This window comes from Acanthochromis polyacanthus, chromosome 9 (genome assembly GCF_021347895.1).
Source record: "Acanthochromis polyacanthus isolate Apoly-LR-REF ecotype Palm Island chromosome 9, KAUST_Apoly_ChrSc, whole genome shotgun sequence".
Taxonomy (NCBI): Eukaryota; Metazoa; Chordata; class Actinopteri; family Pomacentridae; genus Acanthochromis; species Acanthochromis polyacanthus.
Window position 1 is genome coordinate 2998082 of NC_067121.1, and position 22981 is coordinate 3021062.

The 22981-nt window shown below is 42.1% G+C and overlaps 1 protein-coding gene across 1 annotated transcript in view; it reads right to left on the reverse strand.

Moving 5' to 3' along the window:
- Positions 1–22981, reverse strand: part of LOC110958297 (disco-interacting protein 2 homolog C) — a gene marked incomplete at its 5' end in the record, with an annotated part of 74892 nt that overhangs the window by 2658 nt on the left and 49253 nt on the right. Inside the window, 17 exons of the mRNA XM_051953912.1 lie at positions 713–836; positions 954–1128; positions 2396–2470; positions 2549–2606; positions 4705–4766; positions 5569–5598; positions 8134–8304; positions 8377–8545; positions 10604–10734; positions 11164–11273; positions 12125–12236; positions 15837–15958; positions 16336–16459; positions 17145–17225; positions 20062–20171; positions 20446–20647; positions 21660–21774. Of these exons, the coding sequence (XP_051809872.1) occupies positions 713–836; positions 954–1128; positions 2396–2470; positions 2549–2606; positions 4705–4766; positions 5569–5598; positions 8134–8304; positions 8377–8545; positions 10604–10734; positions 11164–11273; positions 12125–12236; positions 15837–15958; positions 16336–16459; positions 17145–17225; positions 20062–20171; positions 20446–20647; positions 21660–21774 (1971 nt within the window). The remainder of the gene's footprint in view (positions 1–712; positions 837–953; positions 1129–2395; positions 2471–2548; positions 2607–4704; positions 4767–5568; positions 5599–8133; positions 8305–8376; positions 8546–10603; positions 10735–11163; positions 11274–12124; positions 12237–15836; positions 15959–16335; positions 16460–17144; positions 17226–20061; positions 20172–20445; positions 20648–21659; positions 21775–22981) is intronic.

A 22981-nucleotide genomic window follows, 5' to 3' on the forward strand; every position in this document is an offset into this window, starting at 1 on the left:
GAACAGTCCTGCTCATAGAAGATCATTCATTAACCGTCACAGAAACTTTGATCAGATTTATTATTACCTTAAACCTGCATTCTGTCCACTGGCCAGCAGGGGGCGACTCCTCTACTAACAGACTGAATAGAAGTCTGTGAGAAAAAGAGTCGACTTGTCGCCTGATTAATGAACTCAGTAAACCTTTTCCTGATGGGTTTCTGGTCTCAGTCACTGGTTTTTGGTGTTTTTTAGTCCATCTTGGTGTTGAGTCGGTAAATTCTGGCTCAGCTTATAGGAAAATACGGCAGTAAGCTGCAGGTGTTTGAGGGCGGGACTAAAATCTGATTGACAAGTGATCACACCATGCTGGTATCTGCTAGTCCTGATGTTTAGATCTGCTGTTAGAAAGAACGTAGATTTAAACTACAGCAGCTCTGGTTGGAGGTCATGAACCTCCTCAGAGTCGCTGTCATGGTGCCAGCTGACAGATAAACTCCCACAATGTTCTCTGCCTTCCCTCTGATCCGTAACAACAGTTTAACTTCACGCTAAGGCCTAAATTTGATTCTAAACACTCTGGATGGATTCCTGCAGATCTTCTACAACAGATTTAGCTCCAGCTTTTAGCTTTAACTGCTTCCTGTAACGTGTCAGAGTTTGTAGCTGGACCATCCAACCCTCAGAAGGACATCAATGGAGGTCTTTAAACCGTGTGTTTGGTGTTCCTCACCACTCGGTGATGCTCTTGTGCGTCCTGATGACGGAGGTCTCGATGTCGATGGGATGGTACCTCATCCCTCGGAGCTCCATGGCTTCTTCCAGAGCTCCGACCACGTAGAGGGCGTCGTGACGCTCTGCAGACAGAAACACCTCAGAATGAATCTGCTGTCTTCAGTCAGTTTATTGTAGAAAAACACCATTAAAGACTTCCGGGTTATTGACATCTCTGGAGAAGCTCGGCTGGTTGGTACCTCCGCTGGCATCGGTCAGCTCGGTTCTGCGAAGGAACCCCAGGTACCCGGTTCTGGCCCAGACGGTCTGAGTGTCTCCAAAGCTCAGTCTGGAGCTGAAGTGGTCGGACTGCAGCGCCTCGTCTCCGTAGACGGTGAAGTAACCGCTGGAGTTATGACCGCTGTGGACCCAGATCTGGAAACAACAACAACAACAACCTGCTCAGCCTGGGTCAGATCTAACACGTTAAACATACTAAACACGTTAAACATATTAAACATACTAAACAACAACAACCTGCTCAGCCTGGGTTAGATCTAACACGTTTAAACATACTAAACATGTTAAACATATTAAACATATTCAACATACTAAACATGTTAAACATACTAAACATATTAAATACGTTAAACCTGCTTCATGGCCAGATTTAACACACTAAACCTCCAGAACTCGTTGGCTTATTGGAGATCAGAACCACAGACTTTACAACATGTCAAACAACAGTGTCCAGATGTTCCAGATGTTCACCATCAGTCGGATGGAGCAGTTAAAGAATCAGTGTAAACAAGTTCGACCACCAATACAGTTTTAAGAATAGTTTTAACTAACATTAGTAAGTGAGCATATTTATATTTCACATTAATCATTTTAGTCAACATTAGCATGCTAGCATAACATGTTTAAGTGCTAAAGTTACAGTAATAGTTCATGTTTAAGTCATCACATTAATTAGCAGCTTAACTTCACATTACTGTGTCATTTTTAACAGCTTAGCAAATTGGTATTTAACTTCAATCACATTAGCTTTAACATGCTAACAGGGTCAAAGTTAGCAAATTCTTAGCCCACATTAATAATCGGATCTAACATTACCATGTTAGCTAAAAATGTTAACAGTGCTAAAGTTAGAAAACTGATATTTAATTTTAGCAATACTAACATTAGCAAGTTAGCTTTGACATGTGTCAACATTGTCAAAGTTAGCACATTAATATTTGATGTCAACCATTTGAACTCATATTAGCATATTAGCGTTGACATGTTTGCATGGTCAAAGTTAGCAAAATTTTAGCCCACATTAATAATTTGAACTAACATTAGCATGTTAGCCATAACATGTTAGCAGTGCCAAGTTGAACAAAAGCAATCTAATAATTCATAAAATAAACCGCAGCTAAAGAATATTTCCACTGTTCATGAACCTGTCGATTAATTCCACAGTAACTGATCAGCTGTTCGGTCTAAAATGTCAGAAAACGGTGAAAAATGTGGATCAGAGTTTCTGAAAGTCAAACAAAAGTCTTGTTTTGACCAAAGATCTCTGGTTGACTGAAGAGGAGAAAATAAACCAGAAAATATTCGCTTTCAAGAAGCTGAAGTTCCTCAAAAATGACTCAAACCGATTAATCAATCATTGGAATGGATCAACAGATCAACGTTATTTAAAGTCCAGACTCACCTCCCCCAAATGCGACTCTCCCATTGGTCCCTTGGTCTCTGGGTTGGCAATGATGATTCGGACTCCTGGCAGGATCTACTCAGAGACAAAACCGATCAATCAGAGAAAGTCGTCCAACATTAAACCATCTTTAAGCTTTAAAACCACTTTTACCTTCCCAGACTCCATCAGAGGTAAACTGTGAGGCGACCCCCGCTCCACCAGCCGAACCCTGCAGAGAAAAAACAGAACATGAGGATCTGAAGCCAGCAGGGGGCGCCATGACAAAGACTCTGGACCAGTTCATGACCTCCAACCAAAGATCTGCATCCCTGATGTCCCGCTATCTGGATAACATCAGATGTAAACAAAGAATCAGGTTGATCAGTTAATCGATACATTCATCAGACCAATGCTGATCTTTTTGAGAGGGTTGTGGGTCAAACATTTTATTCTGTGGCACAGATAAAAAAACACTTCAGAACTTTCTTGACAGTAATCAGGTCTGTGAGTCTCCGGCAGTATCAAAGTAAATCAGTAAATAATGAGTCAATCAATTCTGGGCTTAAGTTACAATGTTAGCATTAGCAGGATATTAGCTATAATATGCTAACATGGTTAAAGTTAGAATGTTAGCATTAGCAGCTTAAACTAACAGGATACTAGCCGTAATATGCTAACATGGTTAAAGTGAGTATGTTATGTAGCATTAATTTCCCACAAATAAACCTGTAGGCAGCTGTAAATTAATAGAAAACTGTTTTTTTTTCTGTAATTACAGTGAAAATGTTCATTCGCTAAGTTTCCAGTTTACTAAGCTCTGAGATTCAGAACATTCTTCTTGTCTAACTAAAGTAAATCCTATTTTTTTCAGTAGTGTTAGCTAACATTAGCATGTTAGTAAGTTCGTAGTGTCTACAGATACGGACCCGTACGCGTAGCCTGTGGCCTACGGATACGGCACTTTCCATTTGCTTCTTTAATTCTCGCTGCCTGAAATACCCCAGCGCCCCCTATCGAGTGGCCATTTTCACGGCAGACAGGACTTCCATGTCGATATGAACTGGCTTGTGCTCTATATACATGTGTCTCTACTGCATTCACTATAGTTACACCCGCTGTCTTTGGCCAGTTATTTAAAAAGTAATAAAGATGAATGAGATCGCCGCGGTGTAGAAAGGTTTATAATAGAGTATAAGATGTATTTCAGTAGATCTATGTCATGGTTAAAGTTATATAACAGCTGTATACATACAAACAAAATTACGGCATGAAACAATGGCAATGTATATGTCATATATGCCCTATATCCGTACCTCTAGTACAGATGCTACGGGTACAGGTCCGTACCTCTAGAATCAATCTAGCAACTTAGCATATTGAATCCATTTTTTCCCATAGTTTTAACCAACTGTCAAAAAGGTCAAAAGATTTTTATTGTCATTTTCATTTTGCATTTTCACACACAAGAGAATGAAATTTCGCTTCTCAATCAGCAGCTGCAGTGCAATACAAACATCAATAAATAGTATACATCATGTTAAAATATAGACATAGTAAACTAATGAAAAGTAGTCAAATCAGATGTGTGATCTGTGCTAACTTGAATGTACAAACACAGTCAAAGTTAGCATATTAATAATTTTAGTATCATCACAATCAAATATGAACTGTTATAGCTGACATTAGCATGCTAATTTTAAGATATGAACACGACCAAAGTCATCACATCAACGATTAATTTTATTGGTTTGAGCTAGCAAGGTTTTAACTTTTTATTATTTTTAGGTTTTTTTAACCATCCATCCATCCATCCTCTATACACCGCTTTATCCTCTCTAGGGTCATGGGGGGTGCTGGAGTCTATCCCAGCTGACTCGGGAGAAGGCAGGGGACACCCTGGACAGGTCACCAGTCTGTCACAGGGCTACATATACAGACACACAATCACAATCACATTCACACCTACGGGCAGTTTAGAGTAACCAATTAACCTCAGCATGTTTTTGGACTGTGGGAGGAAGCCGGAGTACCCGGAGAAAACCCACGCATGCACAGGGAGAACATGTAAACTCCATGCAGAAAGATCCCAGGCCGGGATTTGAACCGGGGATCTTCTTGCTGCAAGGCAAACATGCTAACCACTACCCCACTGTGCAGCCGAAGTTATTGAGGCTAGCTTTCGGGTTAGCTTTAGGGCTAACTCCAAGATTAGCTTTATGATTAGCTTTGTATGGGTCAGCTGCTAGAGCAGAGATCATCAGAATGATGACGTTCACAGCAGGAAGTTGGTTCATCACCAGTAGACAGATGTTTCCAGGTGAGCTCACCTGTCGTGTCGCAGCGCCCTCATGTCCACGAACACCGTGGTGGGGTCGGGTCCTGAGGTGCCCTAAAAAAACACCACAACACGGTCAGTACTGTGTTCTACTGTAGTACTGCTGGTACTCCTAGCAGGCTGCTCGTGCACTAGAGGCCTCTATAGCAGGAACCAGAACGCTGGAGAACGTTTCTGAAACATGGGAGCAGAAAATAAAAACCAACAGAACCCAAATTCTATTTGAGTGACGAGCAAATGTTAAACAAACCAGCAGGAGGAAGGTTTAAGAGGAGAGAATGAAGGAAGAGACGATGATTGAGAGGTTCAATAAAAACATGTTAAAACTGCTGCAGAACGTCTGATTTTAAAGATCCCAGCTGATCTCAGATCTGCTGAGGAGAATCAGCTGGTTCAGACTCCGACCTCCTTCTCCTTCCTCCTCCACACAGTGGCATGCTGGGAAATGAAGGCCAACAACCAGAAACACCATCAGGCAGATTTACTGCAGCTCTGAACACAACAAACCCTCCGACAGGAAGCAGAAGCATGCAGATATAATAGATATATATATATATAAATATAGAGAGATATAAATATATAGAGAAATAAACAGGAAGCTGCTTCATTACCAACTAAAATAAATAAATAAATACAAATCTGAGCTCTAAACTGAAAATCAGAAACGGTTTTGTGGATATTAGTCAAGTTAATTTTCAGTTACTCAATTATTTTTCAATTATTAATACTACATTCACCCTTTAGTACTACATTTGCCCTCTAACACCACATTTAGGGGAGTAGTGATCTAAAGCCAGCTGAGGTGGTTGGAGGTGGTTGTTGTGGTTGCAGATGATTGGTTGAGGTGGTTTCCTACCTGGTCCACCAGCTTTCCCAGCCTGTGAGGCTACAGCAGCGAAGAAGGAGGGCGGAGACAAAACCAGGTATGAGGAAATGTGGGCGGAGTTATGCAAAACACAGACAGGAAGAGGGAGGAGACATGTCCAAATGGAAAACTCAAGGAAAGGAAATGAGCAGCGGGACAGAACAGATGCTTCAGCCAGATGTTAGCCTGGTTGGTTAAAGGGTAAATCCAGATGTTAGCCTGGTTGGTTAAAGGGTAAATCCAGATGTTAGCCTGGTCGGTTAGATCCAGATGTTAAAGCTCACAGCAGGCTGGAATAAATAAGTAATGATAAATATAAATTCTGAGTGCAGTTAGAAACCAAGCAGATGATGGAAATAATAACTGACGTTAAAACCTGAAGCTGTATTTCATATTTTAGCTTTAAACCGAATATTAATTTAAGGAGCAGGAACTGATTTAATTCCTCCAGACTCTCAGAACAGATTTTTGAGCTGAGACGTTTGATGGTGTTGAAATGGAGAGAAGAAGCTGAAACCTGAAACAGTCGGTCTGCTGGTTTAACTCTGAGGATCTGCTGCTGGATCTATGAACACAAACGTACGAACACTTCCAACATTACCGTCTGTGTGGTTTTAGTCTGCCGAATTAAAAATAAGCTGATTTAAAATGCTGAGGAACCTTTAATAAAAGCTCAAAATTGTGAAAGTCGTGACAGCCATGTGGTTTCTCCTCCTCAGAAAGTCAAACATAAGAAAATAACTTCCCGAACAGGATGAAGACATTTACAGAAATACTCTGACATCTTCTGGAAACGTGCTGATTTATCATCTGACTGATTTGGTGAAAAATGGACAGAAGCTTCATCTCCAGATCAGACGTTGGTTCATGTTCAGCTGAAACATCTACTGAGAACGTTTCTCTACATCCCATAACCAGCAAAATCTGTCAAATTCAACAAAGATGTCAAAAATGTTTCTGTATGGAGGAAAACTGGATCACAGTTTTATAAGAAAATGCATCCAAACTAAAAGCAGTTTGAGGAGTTAATGTGCTTCAAACTGGAGTTCACTGCTGAGGTCAAGTTAGTAAAACATGCAAAGTTCCTACTCAGAGGAGCTAAAGCTAATCTTTGTTTACAGCATTCATGCTGCACATGTACTGTTTAACGTGCATATTTATATACTGTAGTGAACTAAAGTTTGCTTCCACATTTATCACTTAGTCTTCAGATTCCTAGAACTCTGAATTTATGGTGGAATTATTGAAACATGAATCTTTGTCACTAAAACAATCCTATATTTTTGTTCTTTCATAGATTTATTCAAGTTTTTCTGGAAATACGACAAAATCTGTTCTGTATATATACAAACTACAACTTTAACTATCAGTTTTGTTGTAGAAAGTTGTGTTAACCCAACTGGTGCAAAAACTGTTAGTCAACTCAAAATGACTCCAAATTTACTCAAAACTTTTCCAAGGTGACTGAAATCATTTCGATAATGATTCAAAAACTGTACAAATTGATGCTAAAATTGACCAAATTGATTCAAAAACAGTTAAAGTTGCCTCAAATTGTGTCTAAATTAATGCAAAACTATTCCAAAGTGACTGAAAACATGTAGAATGATTCAAAAACTGAACAAAGTGACGCTTAAATGTCCCAGATTGACCTACCATCACACACGGTGGTGACAGTATCATGTTCTGTGGAACTGCAGCTTCACACAAAGTAAATGGAATAATGAAGAAGGAGGATCACCTCCACGTTCTTCAGGAGAACCTAAAACCATCAGCAGAAGGTTGATCTTGGACACAGTTGGATGTTTCAACCAGACAATGAATCCAAACACACATCAGACGTGGTAAAGAAATGGTTCCATCAGGCTGGAATGAAGGTTCTAGAATGAAGGTTCTAGAATGAAGGTTCCAGACTGGTCTCCCCAAAGTCCTGACTTAGACCCATCAAGAACCTGAAGAACCAAGTCTGAGTCAGAAAGAAAACAAGTTTAGTTGAATGGCATCAGAATTGGTCCACTTCAACTAAACTTGTTTTCTTTCTGAGGTTGATAGTATAATGATACCGCCACCTCCATGCTTGATGGAACCACTTCTGTCCAGAGGAGTCAAAGGTAAACCAGAAGACTGAAACCAGAAGAACCGAACTGAGGAGGAAACGGACAAATTCAACCAAATATTAGCAATTCTGTTTGTATGTTTATGATCCAGCAGATGTTGTCGTATTTCAGAAGACCTTTAATAAATCTATGAAATAATCAAAACGATTGTTTATTGAGACAGAGATTCATGTTTCAATGGTTCCATCATGAATCCAGAGTTCTACATTAGAAACTGAAGACTGACGATAAACTTTGACTTTATAGAAGGAACCTTTAGTTCTGGTCCGTTTCTTTCTATTATCGTCTACAGCTGGTTTATTTCTAGACTTAAGTTCAATCATCATCTCTGTTCTACACAACAGCAGCTGGTTCTCCAACATTATACTCCATTTAACTGTCCGACCACAACGTTACAGAACCAGAGGAGAACCAGAGCAGAACCAGGGACTATGACTACCTGCAGGCAGACGGCCAGGTTCACCCTGCAGCCGAACGAGGTGCTGACGGCTCGCGGATGGAGGCCGAGGTCCTTGAAGAGCTTGGAGAAAGACTGGGTCAGGGCGATCCGGGGACGCTCCTCGGCCACCACCACACAGGTTCTGACCCGGGACAGGTCCAGACCACGAGACTGAGGAGAGCAGCGGGACGTCAGACGGCCGTTCTGATCCGGTGGGGGTTCAGCTCGGAGCCGGTTTCTTACCTTCAGGGCGTCAGTCTGCAGACCCAGGCCTTTGGTGCAGAGCTCCATGACGCTGTAGGAGCAGAAGGTGTCCCGGACCTTCTGCTGGCTGACGGCCGACAGCCACAGGGACGGGTTCAACTCCAGCTCCGACGGAGGGATCAGGATGGACCGGTGACCTGAGTAGACACTGCAGCAGAACACGAGTCAGACAGGAGAACACGAGTCAGACAGAAGAACACGAGTCAGACAGCAGAACACGAGTCAGACAGGAGAACACGAGTCAGACAGCAGAACACGAGTCAGACAGCAGAACACGAGTCAGACAGGAGAACACGAGTCAGACAGCAGAACACGAGTCAGACAGCAGAACACGAGTCAGACAGGAGAACACGAGTCAGACAGGAGAACACGAGTCAGACAGGAGAACACGAGTCAGACAGCAGAACACGAGTCAGACAGGAGAACACGAGTCAGACAGGAGAACACGAGTCAGACAGCAGAACACGAGTCAGACAGCAGAACACGAGTCAGACAGGAGAACACGAGTCAGACAGGAGAACACGAGTCAGACAGGAGAACACGAGTCAGACAGCAGAACACGAGTCAGACAGGAGAACACGAGTCAGACAGCAGAACACGAGTCAGACAGCAGAACACGAGTCAGACAGGAGAACACGAGTCAGACAGCAGAACACGAGTCAGACAGAAGAACACGAGTCAGACAGGAGAACACGAGTCAGACAGCAGAACACGAGTCAGACAGCAGAACACGAGTCAGACAGCAGAACACGAGTCAGACAGGAGAACAGGAGTCAGACAGCAGAACACGAGTCAGACAGGAGAACACGAGTCAGACAGCAGAACACGAGTCAGACAGCAGAACACGAGTCAGACAGGAGAACACGAGTCAGACAGGAGAACACGAGTCAGACAGCAGAACACGAGTCAGACAGCAGAACACGAGTCAGACAGGAGAACACGAGTCAGACAGCAGAACACGAGTCAGACAGAAGAACACGAGTCAGACAGGAGAACACGAGTCAGACAGCAGAACACGAGTCAGACAGCAGAACACGAGTCAGACAGGAGAACACGAGTCAGACAGGAGAACACGAGTCAGACAGCAGAACACGAGTCAGACAGGAGAACACGAGTCAGACAGGAGAACACGAGTCAGACAGGAGAACACGAGTCAGACAGCAGAACACGAGTCAGACAGCAGAACACGAGTCAGACAGAAGAACACGAGTCAGACAGGAGAACACGAGTCAGACAGCAGAACACGAGTCAGACAGAAGAACACGAGTCAGACAGGAGAACACGAGTCAGACAGCAGAACACGAGTCAGACAGGAGAACACGAGTCAGACAGGAGAACACGAGTCAGACAGGAGAACACGAGTCAGACAGCAGAACACGAGTCAGACAGCAGAACACGAGTCAGACAGGAGAACACGAGTCAGACAGCAGAACACGAGTCAGACAGCAGAACACGAGTCAGACAGGAGAACACGAGTCAGACAGGAGAACACGAGTCAGACAGGAGAACACGAGTCAGACAGGAGAACACGAGTCAGACAGAAGAACACGAGTCAGACAGGAGAACACGAGTCAGACAGGAGAACACGAGTCAGACAGCAGAACACGAGTCAGACAGGAGAACACGAGTCAGACAGCAGAACACGAGTCAGACAGGAGAACACGAGTCAGACAGGAGAACACGAGTCAGACAGGAGAACACGAGTCAGACAGCAGAACACGAGTCAGACAGGAGAACACGAGTCAGACAGGAGAACACGAGTCAGACAGCAGAACACGAGTCAGACAGGAGAACACGAGTCAGACAGGAGAACACGAGTCAGACAGGAGAACACGAGTGAACTTGGAGAACACGAGTCTATCTGGAGAACGTGAATCTACCTGGAGAAATGAGTCTACCAGTAGAACACGAGTCAGACAGAAGGACATAAGTCTACCTGGAGAACACTGGATCTACTCAGACCCTTTACTGTACAGGCCATCACTGTGTTCCTACTTTACTGGTAACTATAACTCTATTATTTTACATGTTGACTGTAAAAATCAGACAAACTATTTACATGAAAAAATCTCTGTCGAATGACTGTGAAACTCTGCATTTACATTTGTATATTTTGGATTCTTTACACTTATCCGTACAGATTGTCTGTTTTCCTGAATTGGATCCTGTAAAGATCCTGAGAACGAGCGTGTTGAACCTTCCTGACCTGCAGAGGCACCAGAGGACGAAGCCGAGGCCACAGTAGGGGTCGAGGCAGATGGCCACCTCTCTGGACGGGTACAGTTCACCCTGTAGCTTGATGGACCGGCAGAAGGCACTGGTGGCGGTGTGGGACATCTGCAGCATAAAGCACAGAACAAAACCAGAATAAAACCAGAGAACCACAGAATAAAGCTGATCTGAGGTCCCAAAATAAATAATAAATACAGAAAATCACAAACTACAGCTGATTTTAGGTCCCTCTTGAGCAGAAACTTGTTTTTTAGGATATTTTTTGTTCTACAAAAGTCTGTAAATTCTGGACAGAACATCTGGAAACTGGAATGTTTTTAAACTTTTAACTCTCTGAACATCCAGCAGCAGTTTCTGAGCGTTTTTAAAAAAAAATAAATTCTTGTCTAATTTTTCTTTATTTGATACCAGAATCTGCAAACCGCAAATCAGAAATTTCAGCCCAGACTTCCATGTTCCTCCTGCTGCTGCTATAAATCTTTAAAATGTTGTCGCTGTAGTGTGAGAAGTTCTGTTGGTTCTGCTGGTTCTTACCTGGACTCCAGCCAGCATCCCGGTGGTGGAGACGCTGAAGTCCAGGTAGGCCAGCATATCGGGGTTGGACGGTTTGTGGAGCAGAGGAGGCTTCTTCTTTGGCAGATCATCTGTAGAAAGAACAGCAGACTAAAACTGAAGGAGTTTAAAATGTTCTCCACTGAACTCACAGCAGGAACAGTTCTGTTCCAAAAGCCTTCTGAGGAAGTTCTGCAAAGTTCTAGTGATTTTTTTCAGTTGTAAGTATTGTTTCAGTTCCCAGAATGTTCTTAAAGGTATGACAACTAAAGATTTCCTAAAGATGTCCTAAAGATGTTCTGAAGATGTTGTAAAGATGTTATAAATATGTTCTATAGATGTTCAAAGATGTCCTAAAGATGTCTTGAAGATGTTCTGAAGATGTTCTGAAGATGTTCTGAAGATGTTTGGTGTTAATGCTGTCAGACTGTTACACTCTAACATTCTCAAAACTCAATGTTGCACTAAGAAAGTTCTTCCTCTGTTATCATAGAACATCTGTTAGTGAAAAATATTAAATATCCGAGTGCCGAGAAAAAAGCTGTTCACGTGTTTGTACGTTTAGTTATATCTGGTTGTGTGTCCAGTTGTGTGTCTAGTGGTGTGTCTGGCTGTCTAGTTGTGCGTTTGAGGTTGTAGGAGCCAATGAGCTCGATTATTATAAATAGGAACCAATCTTTGTCCGGGCAGGTGTTCCGCCCGGAAGGAAAAAACAGTTTTGGCCGCCGCTGAAAAGCCGGTAACAATGAATTGTTTGTTTTAGATTAAAGCTGTTGGACTATACTTATTTGGAGTAATAAACGCAGATTATTGGAACCGCAAGCATTGGTCTCGGCTCTCTTCATCAGACGCGGTAAAGTTGTCGGCGTGTCAACTATTTACATCCTGGTGAAGCACCTCAGGGGCTTCAAGCATTGGCTTAGCCTCTACACAGGTTATGTACCTGTGTCTAGCACCGGAGGCCAGGTCCGGACGTCCACCACGGCTGAAGCCTCTTTGGACCGAAGCAGTTTGCAGATCAGCTGAGTCGTCATGACGCAGACAGAGCGACTCACCTGAAAACAGAAACACAGGTGAGAATCTGACTTCCTGTTTCACCTCCTTTATTCACCCTGACTTCCTGTTTCACCTCCTTTTTCATCCTGACTTCCTGTTTCACCTCCTTTATTCACCCTGACTTCCTGTTTCACCTCCTTTATTCACCCTGACTTCCTGTTTCACCTCCTTTTTTCATCCTGACTTCCTGTTTCACCTCCTTTATTCACCCTGACTTCCCGTTTCACCTCCTTTTTTCATCCTGACTTCCCGTTTCACCTCCTTTATTCACCCTGACTTCCTGTTTCACCTCCTTTATTCACCCTGACTTCCTGTTTCACCTCCTTTATTCACCCTGACTTCCTGTTTCACCTCCTTTACTCCATAGATATATACAAACGCTAGATGTCTCGAGACGGAGTCGGCGGCGTCGTCACTTGGCGGCCATCTTGGACAGGGGACTGCTCTGGCGCACTGTACTGTAGTCAATGGTAAGGTGGATGATTTCCTCACTTTAACACTCATAACTCGCTCAATTCCTGATTGATTTACAAACGGTTTAGTTTATTACAAACCTTATTAACGTGGCTATGATTCAGGCTCAATTCCGAAATCGCAGCTTTTCGTTTTGAAAAATGCGGCATAGTTGTGTGTCTTTTCTGCCTGGCTACTCACATTGAAGATGGTGTTACTCACAATCTGATTTTCAATTATTAGGTTTTCCTGAGACCAACGTTTTTTGAGAACCGAATCTTTAGGTGAAATTACATTCTTTGTGGTTGTGGTTGTATTTATTTGCTTGTTAAGAGACTTTGATTGAGACCTTAGACTTATTGTTTGTATACATCTATGCCTGGATTAGTTAGCCTGCAGCCGAAATGCATTGTGGGTAATGTAGGCACCGGGTTCATGAAAAGAAAAGACAACATCTCTGTTTGTTGTGCATTGATTTTGGTTGAGCTTTGTTTTTATCTGTGCATTAGAAAGCTAATAGTAATAAAGAAGTGCAATGTTAAATATTAAAATTACATTTACATCCATTTATGCTGAAAAAAGATGATATCTGTGTTCATTATTATATGAATTCAATGGTTTTAATTATTCTTATGTAAGCAGTAAAACAAGTACATCTCTGACGTTTATAACAAACCAAGCTGTTGTAAAATCGGTTGAAAATTGAGCAATCTACAGTGATTTTAAAATCCATGCTCCATTGACTTTAATGTTATGAGTGATCGAGCAGCCCTGTCCCAAGATGGCCGCCATGTGGCGACGTCGCTCCCCATAGGCTGACAGCGCTCATGAGCCATCTAGTGTTTGTATATATCTATGCTTTACTCACCCTGACTTCCCGTTTCACCTCCTTTATTAACCCTGACTTCCCGTTTCACCTCCTTTATTAACCCTGACTTCCTGTTTCACCTCCTTTATTCACCCTGACTTCCTGTTTCACCTCCTTTATTCACCCTGACTTCCTGTTTCACCTCCTTTATTAACCCTGACTTCCCGTTTCACCTCCTTTATTCACCCTGACTTCCTGTTTCACCTCCTTTATTCACCCTGACTTCCTGTTTCACCTCCTTTATTAACCCTGACTTCCCGTTTCACCTCCTTTATTCACCCTGACTTCCCGTTTCACCTCCTTTATTCACCCTGACTTCCTGTTTCACCTCCTTTATTCACCCTGACTTCCTGTTTCACCTCCTTTATTAACCCTGACTTCCCGTTTCACCTCCTTTATTCACCCTGACTTCCCGTTTCACCTCCTTTATTAACCCTGACTTCCCGTTTCACCTCCTTTATTCACCCTGACTTCCCGTTTCACCTCCTTTATTAACCCTGACTTCCCGTTTCACCTCCTTTATTAACCCTGACTTCCCGTTTCACCTCCTTTATTAACCCTGACTTCCCGTTTCACCTCCTTTATTAACCCTGACTTCCTGTTTCACCTCCTTTATTCACCCTGACTTCCTGTTTCACCTCCTTTATTCACCCTGACTTCCTGTTTCACCTCCTTTATTAACCCTGACTTCCCGTTTCACCTCCTTTATTCACCCTGACTTCCTGTTTCACCTCCTTTATTCACCCTGACTTCCTGTTTCACCTCCTTTATTAACCCTGACTTCCCGTTTCACCTCCTTTATTCACCCTGACTTCCCGTTTCACCTCCTTTATTCACCCTGACTTCCTGTTTCACCTCCTTTATTCACCCTGACTTCCTGTTTCACCTCCTTTATTAACCCTGACTTCCCGTTTCACCTCCTTTATTCACCCTGACTTCCCGTTTCACCTCCTTTATTAACCCTGACTTCCCGTTTCACCTCCTTTATTCACCCTGACTTCCTGTTTCACCTCCTTTATTCACCCTGACTTCCCGTTTCACCTCCTTTATTAACCCTGACTTCCCGTTTCACCTCCTTTATTCACCCTGACTTCCCGTTTCACCTCCTTTATTCACCCTGACTTCCCGTTTCACCTCCTTTATTCACCCTGACTTCCCGTTTCACCTCCTTTATTCACCCTGACTTCCCGTTTCACCTCCTTTATTAACCCTGACTTCCCGTTTCACCTCCTTTATTAACCCTGACTTCCCGTTTCACCTCCTTTATTCACCCTGACTTCCCGTTTCACCTCCTTTATTCACCCTGACTTCCCGTTTCACCTCCTTTATTCACCCTGACTTCCCGTTTCACCTCCTTTATTAACCCTGACTTCCCGTTTCACCTCCTTTATTCACCCTGACTTCCCGTTTCACCTCCTTTATTAACCCTGACTTCCCGTTTCACCTCCTTTATTAACCCTGACTTCCCGTTTCACCTCCTTTATTCACCCTGACTTCCCGTTTCACCTCCTTTATTAACCCTGACTTCCCGTTTCACCTCCTTTATTCACCCTGACTTCCTGTTTCACCTCCTTTATTAACCCTGACTTCCCGTTTCACCTCCTTTATTAACCCTGACTTCCCGTTTCACCTCCTTTATTCACCCTGACTTCCTGTTTCACCTCCTTTATTAACCCTGACTTCCCGTTTCACCTCCTTTATTCACCCTGACTTCCTGTTTCACCTCCTTTATTAACCCTGACTTCCCGTTTCACCTCCTTTATTAACCCTGACTTCCTGTTTCACCTCTTTTGCGTCTCTTTGAGGTGGTTTTGTATGATTTTTAACTCTTTTATGTTAAAGACAGGTTTTCAATCGTTTGGTGTCATTTGTGTCAAGTTTTGATTGATTTAGAGAAAGTTTTGAAGCATTTTCGATGAATTCAGCTGTCTTGTACAATTTTCTACTCTTTCTGGAGCTACCTCTACAGACTTCAAGAAACTGGTTATCTCAAGTTGTGAATGTTCTAAGTGAGACTAAACATAAAGACTGGAAGCAAGAAAGGAGAACGTCCCCTGGACAAAGTTCTACAGGGGACGAAGTTGTACAGTTGTCGGTAGGTCTACTCTAGAACTTTCTCCAGGGGATGTTCTCCTTTATGGACTTCAAGGACCTGGAACTCTGGAAATATTCCCAGTATGAAGGTAGAACTCTGATCATTAATAAAGTTACTGGAAATGAAGAACCAGATGATCTGAGGAGGTTCTGAGGGAAGTCTGCTGCCCTGGTTGGTTCTTACCTCCACAATCATCTTTACGGTGGGCAGCGTGGTGCTGATGTTCTGAGGATGAGGCGGTCGCACCGTGATAGGAACACATCCTGCGTACAGGCAGCCATAAAACGCCACAACCAGGTCGATGCCTGGAGGAGGAGAAGGATGATGGAGGATTAAACCCACCCAACGATGAAGAACATCATCATCCTGCTGGTTCTCCTGATGTTCTCTGCAGTGTTCTGCTCCACCTGACTGAACATCTTCATTGTGTCAGCAACTCAATTATAGAAAACATCAAAGACTTCTGCCATAAAAGAGCTTTTTGTAGACATTTTATAATTGTGATTTTTTTTATTTATTTACTGATGTGTTTGTTTATTTACATTATATTTATATTTTATCTTATTTAATTATGGAATTCGTCTCCTTTCTTCTCTGTCTCTACACTGTCTGAAATTACATTTTTAGCTTAGCCTGAGTTTTCCTCCAGGTTTGCAGCGAGTTGCAGTTCAGCGTTTGTTACCTGGAGGGTAGACGAGAGCGACGTGGTCTCCGTCCTGCAGGTGTCCTCGCTCCGCCAACAGGGCAGCGATCTTCTCGGCCCTCTTGTGCAGTTGCATGCAGGTCAGAGAGCTGGAGATGGTTCCCTGTAGAATGAAAAATCAGAAAAACATGAGCATCACAGGCTACCACAGGATTCTCCTATTGTTGTGGCTAAAGCTAATCTTAGCCACAACATTAGCCGCACAACAGGCTAGCATTGTAGATTTTCCTACTTTTGAAGTTAATGCTAATCTTAGCCACATGCTAAGCTACAGATTTTATTTTTGTGGCTAATGCTAATCTTACCCTCATTAGCCACACAACATGCTAACATTTAGGAATCTCCTATTTTTGTGCTAATTCTAATCTTAGCCAATTAATCATATAACATGCTGACAGTTAGGACTCTCTTATTGTTGTGGCTAATGCTAATGCTAGCCACATAACACAATAACACTTAGGATTCTGGTATTTCCGTGGCTAATGCTAATCTTATCCAAATAGCCACTTAACATGCTAACACTTAGGATTCTCTTATTTTTGTGGCTAATGCTAATGTTAGCCCCATTAGGCACAGAATGCGAGCGTTACCATGCAGTTGAGCACTACTGTTGCGGCTAATGCTAATGTTAGCCACATTACCAACATATTGAGAGCGTTACCGTGGAGTTGAGCACTATTGTTGCGGCTAATGCTAGCCACATAATGCGAGCATTACCCTGGAGTTGAGCACTACTGTTGCAGCTAATGCTAATGTTAGCCACATTAGCAACATAGTGAGAGTGTTACCCTGGAGTTCAGCAGCGTGAACAGGATGTGGTCTGGAGTCGTCTGAGCTCTCCACTGCAACACCTCCGACAGGAAGAGGAACTGATACACAAACACAGAACATCTAGAATAAATATGATGATAAAACACTGAGACACCTTCTAAAGTCAAACATAATCCAACAACAAAATCCTCCTACCACTACAGATTATTAATTTATCCAGGCTTAGAACCACATAAAATTATTCTGTGATTATATTTAAACCTTTCAGCTCATTAATTGAGGCCTCTCCTGTCCTCACAATGTTTCTCTCAGTGTTTCAGAACACAGATCAGTGATTCCTCCAGAATCCAGGTTTTATTCTAAGCTGTTCCTGCAGCTTTAAATGAGCTGCTGTTGGCTCCGCCACCTTCAGGAAGAAGACTCTCTCTGTCTGTAACTGACAGAACAAAGAGACTATCTTCTAACTTTCACATTAGCCGCACAACGTGCTAACACTATGGATTCTCTTATTGTTGTGGCTAATGTTAATATTAGTTCCATTAACTACAGAACATGCTAACACAAGGTAGTCTCCTATTGTTGTGGTTAATGCTAAAGTTAGCACCACTAGCCACACAATGTGCTAACACTATGGATTCTCTTATTGTTGTGGCTAATGTTAATATTAGTTACATTAGCCACATAACATGCTAACACGAGGTAGTCTCTGATTGTTGTGGTTAATGCTAATGTTAGCGCCACTAGCCACACAGCGTGCTAACACTAAGGATTCTCCCAGTTTTATGCTTAATGCTAATGTTAGCCACATTAGCCACATCAGGAGCAGCTTTAGAAAACTAAGTAAACCTGAAAAGCTTTAATTCTCCGCCTCCAGGTTTCTTAGAACCTAAAACTCAATGAAAAACGTTAACTCCTCTAATTAAAATAAAACAGTGAGTTTATCAACATTAATCTATACAGTCACTGTTAAAACTCTGTAGAAGCCACAGTTCTCTTTTTTTATACTTTTAGACAGTTTCTGGTTTGTTCCGATAATAACTCAGGATCTTTTACAGCTTTATGATCTGATGACTGTTGAAACATATTAGAACTCACACAGACGATAAAAACCTTCCAGAATCTAAAGCAACATACTTTTCTTTGTGAACCTGATTCTGAAAAACAGGACACAGAAACTGTCATGAACCAGAAGATCGCAGCGCCTTTTGTCACATTCTGATGAATCATTTAAAGGGAGCTGGATTGTTGCTGTAAAACATCTCCTGAGTTTATTTTAGATAAAAACTAAAAGGAAACCGATGCAGCATCCAGATAAAATGTGACGGCAGCAGCAGGTTTGAAACCAAGAAGCTGCATTTAATCAGGCAGAAAGGAGGATTTAAAGAGTTTGTTTCTGGGATCATGAATGTTTCATGATGTGCAGCTGAGTGTGTTTCAGAATAGTTTCATCAGATCAGAACAACTGAATGGATCCAGCAGAAGACACCATTTAATTACTGGACCTTAAAAATAGAAGAAAGTGAAAAACTCAACAATTCCTTTACGTGTCTGTATATGGACTATAAAATTACTCAAATTTGTCAAAAATTATTTGAAACTTGTCAAGAATCCCTGAAAATATGTCCACGAGAAGATGACGATTGTCCAGAATGACAAAAACGAATAATTAGTAACCCTTAAAAATGAAAAAACAGGCAAAACGTTCAATCCAGGCTGGTCTAGTGTTTCCATAATGTTCTGAATGGATCCATGTTTCTACTAAAATTCAGTCTTTGATCGACATTTCTCTAACTTTAAACAACTCTAACATTAGTAGAATGTTAGAGTTCAAAACGTTATGTAGCATATCAGTAGCTTCAGTTAACTGGTCCTGGTGCTAACTCAGTGTCGCTAACGTGAGCAAATTATTGATAGCATTAAGCTAATATCTACACCATGATGTACTTACTGACTGTGTTTTCAGATGATCTTCTTCAAATACTTTTTCTTTTTTTTTTACATTCATCCTTTAAAAATCCATTTTCAACTGGCCATCCAATAAACAGGTTGTACAAGAAAAATCTGCAGTCAAATACCATTTGTTTACGTCGCCACGACTCCCTGAGAGCCTGCCTCCACTGCTGGAAAAATCCTGGAGGAAAAACTCCATATCGACATATATGTCTATATCTAAATCGATATCTATCTATCTATATATAAATAAATATATAAATAGTTTTTTTTGGGCTACTTTGTGATCTTTTGTTGTATTTATTAATCCGTCTTTTACTGCCGTTAAACACTGATAACAAACATTTATTCTATTTCTTATATCTTCTTATTTTTTTTATTATATTTACTCATCAGAAGAGGGAACCTGAAATTCTGAACTCAGAATAAAGAAGTAATTTATTTATCAAACTGATTTGGTGACGCTAGCTTGACTTGAGCTTAGTTTTAAATCTACAAACACAGAAAGTTTAAATTACAGACAATAATAAGTGAAGCTAACATTATTTTGTGTTTGTAACTAAACAGGTTGATTTAAATCAGTAGATTCATTTTTATCTTGCAGTTAACTAAACATGTTCATACTTTATGCATTTTTATTAGGTTTGTTTTTATATCTACAAATGTTGACGTTTTCACAGCCTGCAGTGAGAGTTTTTACAACAAATAGTTATTAGTTAGTTGTTTAGTTCCAGGGTGTCCCCTGCCTTCACCAGAGTCAGCTGGGATAGACTCCAGCACCCCCCATGACCCTAGTGAGGATAAAGCGGTGGATGGATGGATGGATGGATGGATGGATAGTTATTTAGTCATGAATTAGTTATTTTGCTGTTAGTTAGTTAGTTAGTTATTTAGGTACGTGTAGTTGGTCATGTGACTGATGGGTGGTCATGTGACTGGTGGTCATGTGAAGATGTAGAAAGCCACGCCCCCTCTCACACACACCTTCCTTGCCTGGTCGTTGTCTTCGATCTGACCCAGATCTCTGCCGCTGGCCTGAGCGATCCTCTTCCCCGACACCAGGTTCCCCACCATGACCGAGGCCGGACCGATCTCTGCAGAACATCAGCAGAACCACAGCAGAACATCAGCAGAACCACAGCAGAATGTCATGATTAAAAGTTCTCATTTATTTAGGCCCTGTGTCTGATTAATCCAGATGTTCTACCAGGTTCTACTGAACTCTCCTAGATCCGTTCTTAATGAGTTACTGATAAGAGAAACCAACAGAGTGAATGACTGCTGCATTTTCAGACATTTTAGGTGTAGTCAGGTGATGTCAGGTGTTCTCAGATGTTTTCAGGTGTCGTCAGGTGTTTTCGTTGTTACCTGGCTGCTTCTGCCGGGGTTTGGGCAGGTTGGTGACGCAGGTGTGTGGACACATGAGCACGTTGCAGGGGTGCAGCGCCCCCTCCAGGAAGAGCTGCTTGGTCTCAGACAGGTGGATTCCTCCCAGAGGAGTCTTGGGCAGAGTGTTGGAGGGAACCAGGGCCAGACAGTAGACCCCGACCTGGTGGATCCCGTCTATCGCCTGGAACACGAGCAGGAATTAGACCGAAGATAAAGTCCAGCTGTATTTTTAGTGTTCCTGTTGTAGTCGAACTGAGTGATTTCAGGGATACCTTAAGTCATTTTTGAAATAATTTTGGACTCATTTTGAGTGACTTTGGAGAATGCTGAACATCTAGACACGTTCTGAGTCATTTAGAACAGTTGTAAGACATTTTGGGCAATTTTGAGAAATTTTAAACAGAATTCAAGTTGAAACATCTAAAAACTGGAATCTTGTCTGGTCAAACTTTAACCCATCAGATTCTCCTGATGTTAGAGCCTCAACAGTTGGAGAAATGTGGACCAAAGACTTTATTTTAGTAGAATTATGAAAAGATCCATGTGTACTGTGTACACTCAGGAATTTTCTGGGGTCACAGTACCGGCCTAGATCGGAAATGTTGCATTTTTTTCCATTTTCAAGGTCCAATAATTATTCATTATCATCTTCTTAGACAGTTGTAAGTCATTTTTGGAAACATTTTGAGGGATTGACAGCAATCTTTATCTTATTTTGGATGAATTTGGGGATATTTTGGTCAAATTTACTTATTTTGGACAAGTTTCAATTAATTTTGTAAAAATAAGAGAGTTTGTGAACAATTGTTATCGTATTTTGAGTCAGTTTGGGCAAATTTCAACTCATTTTGGTCAAATCCAGCTTATTTTTCATAAATTTCGAGTGATTTCGGATGATTTTGGAGTCATTCTAAATACACAGTTAGTTCACAGATTGCAGGAAACTAGAAAATCTGACAGCTCTTTCTGTTTTCTGGCTCTAATAAATGGTGTTGTTTTGGTGATTTTGTAGAGAAAACTTCCCTTCTTAAACACACTGCCAGGTTTTGGAGTTCAGATGACTAAAATGGAAAAGCTCCTGACCATCCATCGATGACACCAGTGACAGTTGGTTTTTGTGGTTCTAATAAACATCATGTCCAGTACAAAGTGGTGTCTGAGTCCGTTTATGCTGTAGATGAACGTTGATGTACCTGCAGAACTCTGCTCATCCACTGGAAACTGTCCTCCTCCGTAGAGTCCGGCCGCTGCTCAGCTACAACCACGATCCTCTCGTCATGAAGCACCGTGATGGAAAACACCGCTATCCTGAACAACACACACCTCTGAGTCAGCAGACATCAGGTAGACCTCAGCCTGCAGACAGGCTAATGAACAGACTGAACCAGACTGCATTAGCTTTGATAGGCTTTAAACAAACTCCAAACTCACAGTACTCAATGGCTGAAGTTACTTTGGAGTTTTTTTTACACACACAAACTACGATCGGCTTTTAAAACACACAACAAATACAGAAAATATAGACAATACAGATGCCTATAAAAGTCCATTCTAGTCTATCTAATGTAACTCCGCTGTAGTCAGTTGGTCTAGAAGTCATTAATGGATGATCTGAGGTCAGTGATTGGAGGATAAAGACTCCTGGATCTGAAGGTCCAGTCTCTGGTGGATCAGAACTCCTGGATAGAACTACACCATGAAGACTGAAGAACCAAGAAACTCTGAGGAAAGGTTGTTGGAAAGCATCAGTCAGGATGATACAAGAACATTTAAAGTTCCTGAAGATCTCCTGGAGTCCAGTTAAATCCATAATTAAGAAATAGAAGGAAGATGGAACATGAATAAATCTGACTAGAGCAGGACGTCCTCAAGACCTGAGAGACTAGAGAGGGAGGCCACCAAGACTCCTATGACTCCTCTGAAGGAGAAAGAGACTATAGAGGGAGGCCACCAAGACTCTATGACTCCTCTGAAGGAGAAAGAGACGAGAGAGGGAGGCCACCAAGACTCTATGACTCCTCTGAAGGAGTTCCAGCTTCAGACTGTTCATCCAACAACTGTTGTCTGTTCTTCACCAGTCAAAGCTTCATGGAGACAAAGAGAAAGACTCTGATGGAAAAAGCTCCAATTAAATCTGGACAAGAGTTCACCAGTAGACGTGTAGAGACTCTGAAGAGACCTGGAAGAAGGTTCTTTGGTCTGAGGAGACCAGGATGGAGCTTTATATCCATCAGACTAGATGATATGTTTGATGGACACCAAACACTGAACATCATCACAAGCACATCATCCCCACTGAGAAGCACGGTGGTGGCAGCATCATGGTGTGAAGCACGGTGGAGGCAGCATCATGATGTGAAGCATGGTGGTGGCAGCATCATGGTGTGAAGCACGGTGGTGGCAGCATCATGATGTGAAGCACGGTGGAGGCAGCATCATGATGTGAAGCACGGTGGAGGCAGCATCATGATGTGAAGCACGGTGGAGGCAGTATCATGATGTGAAGCACGGTGGT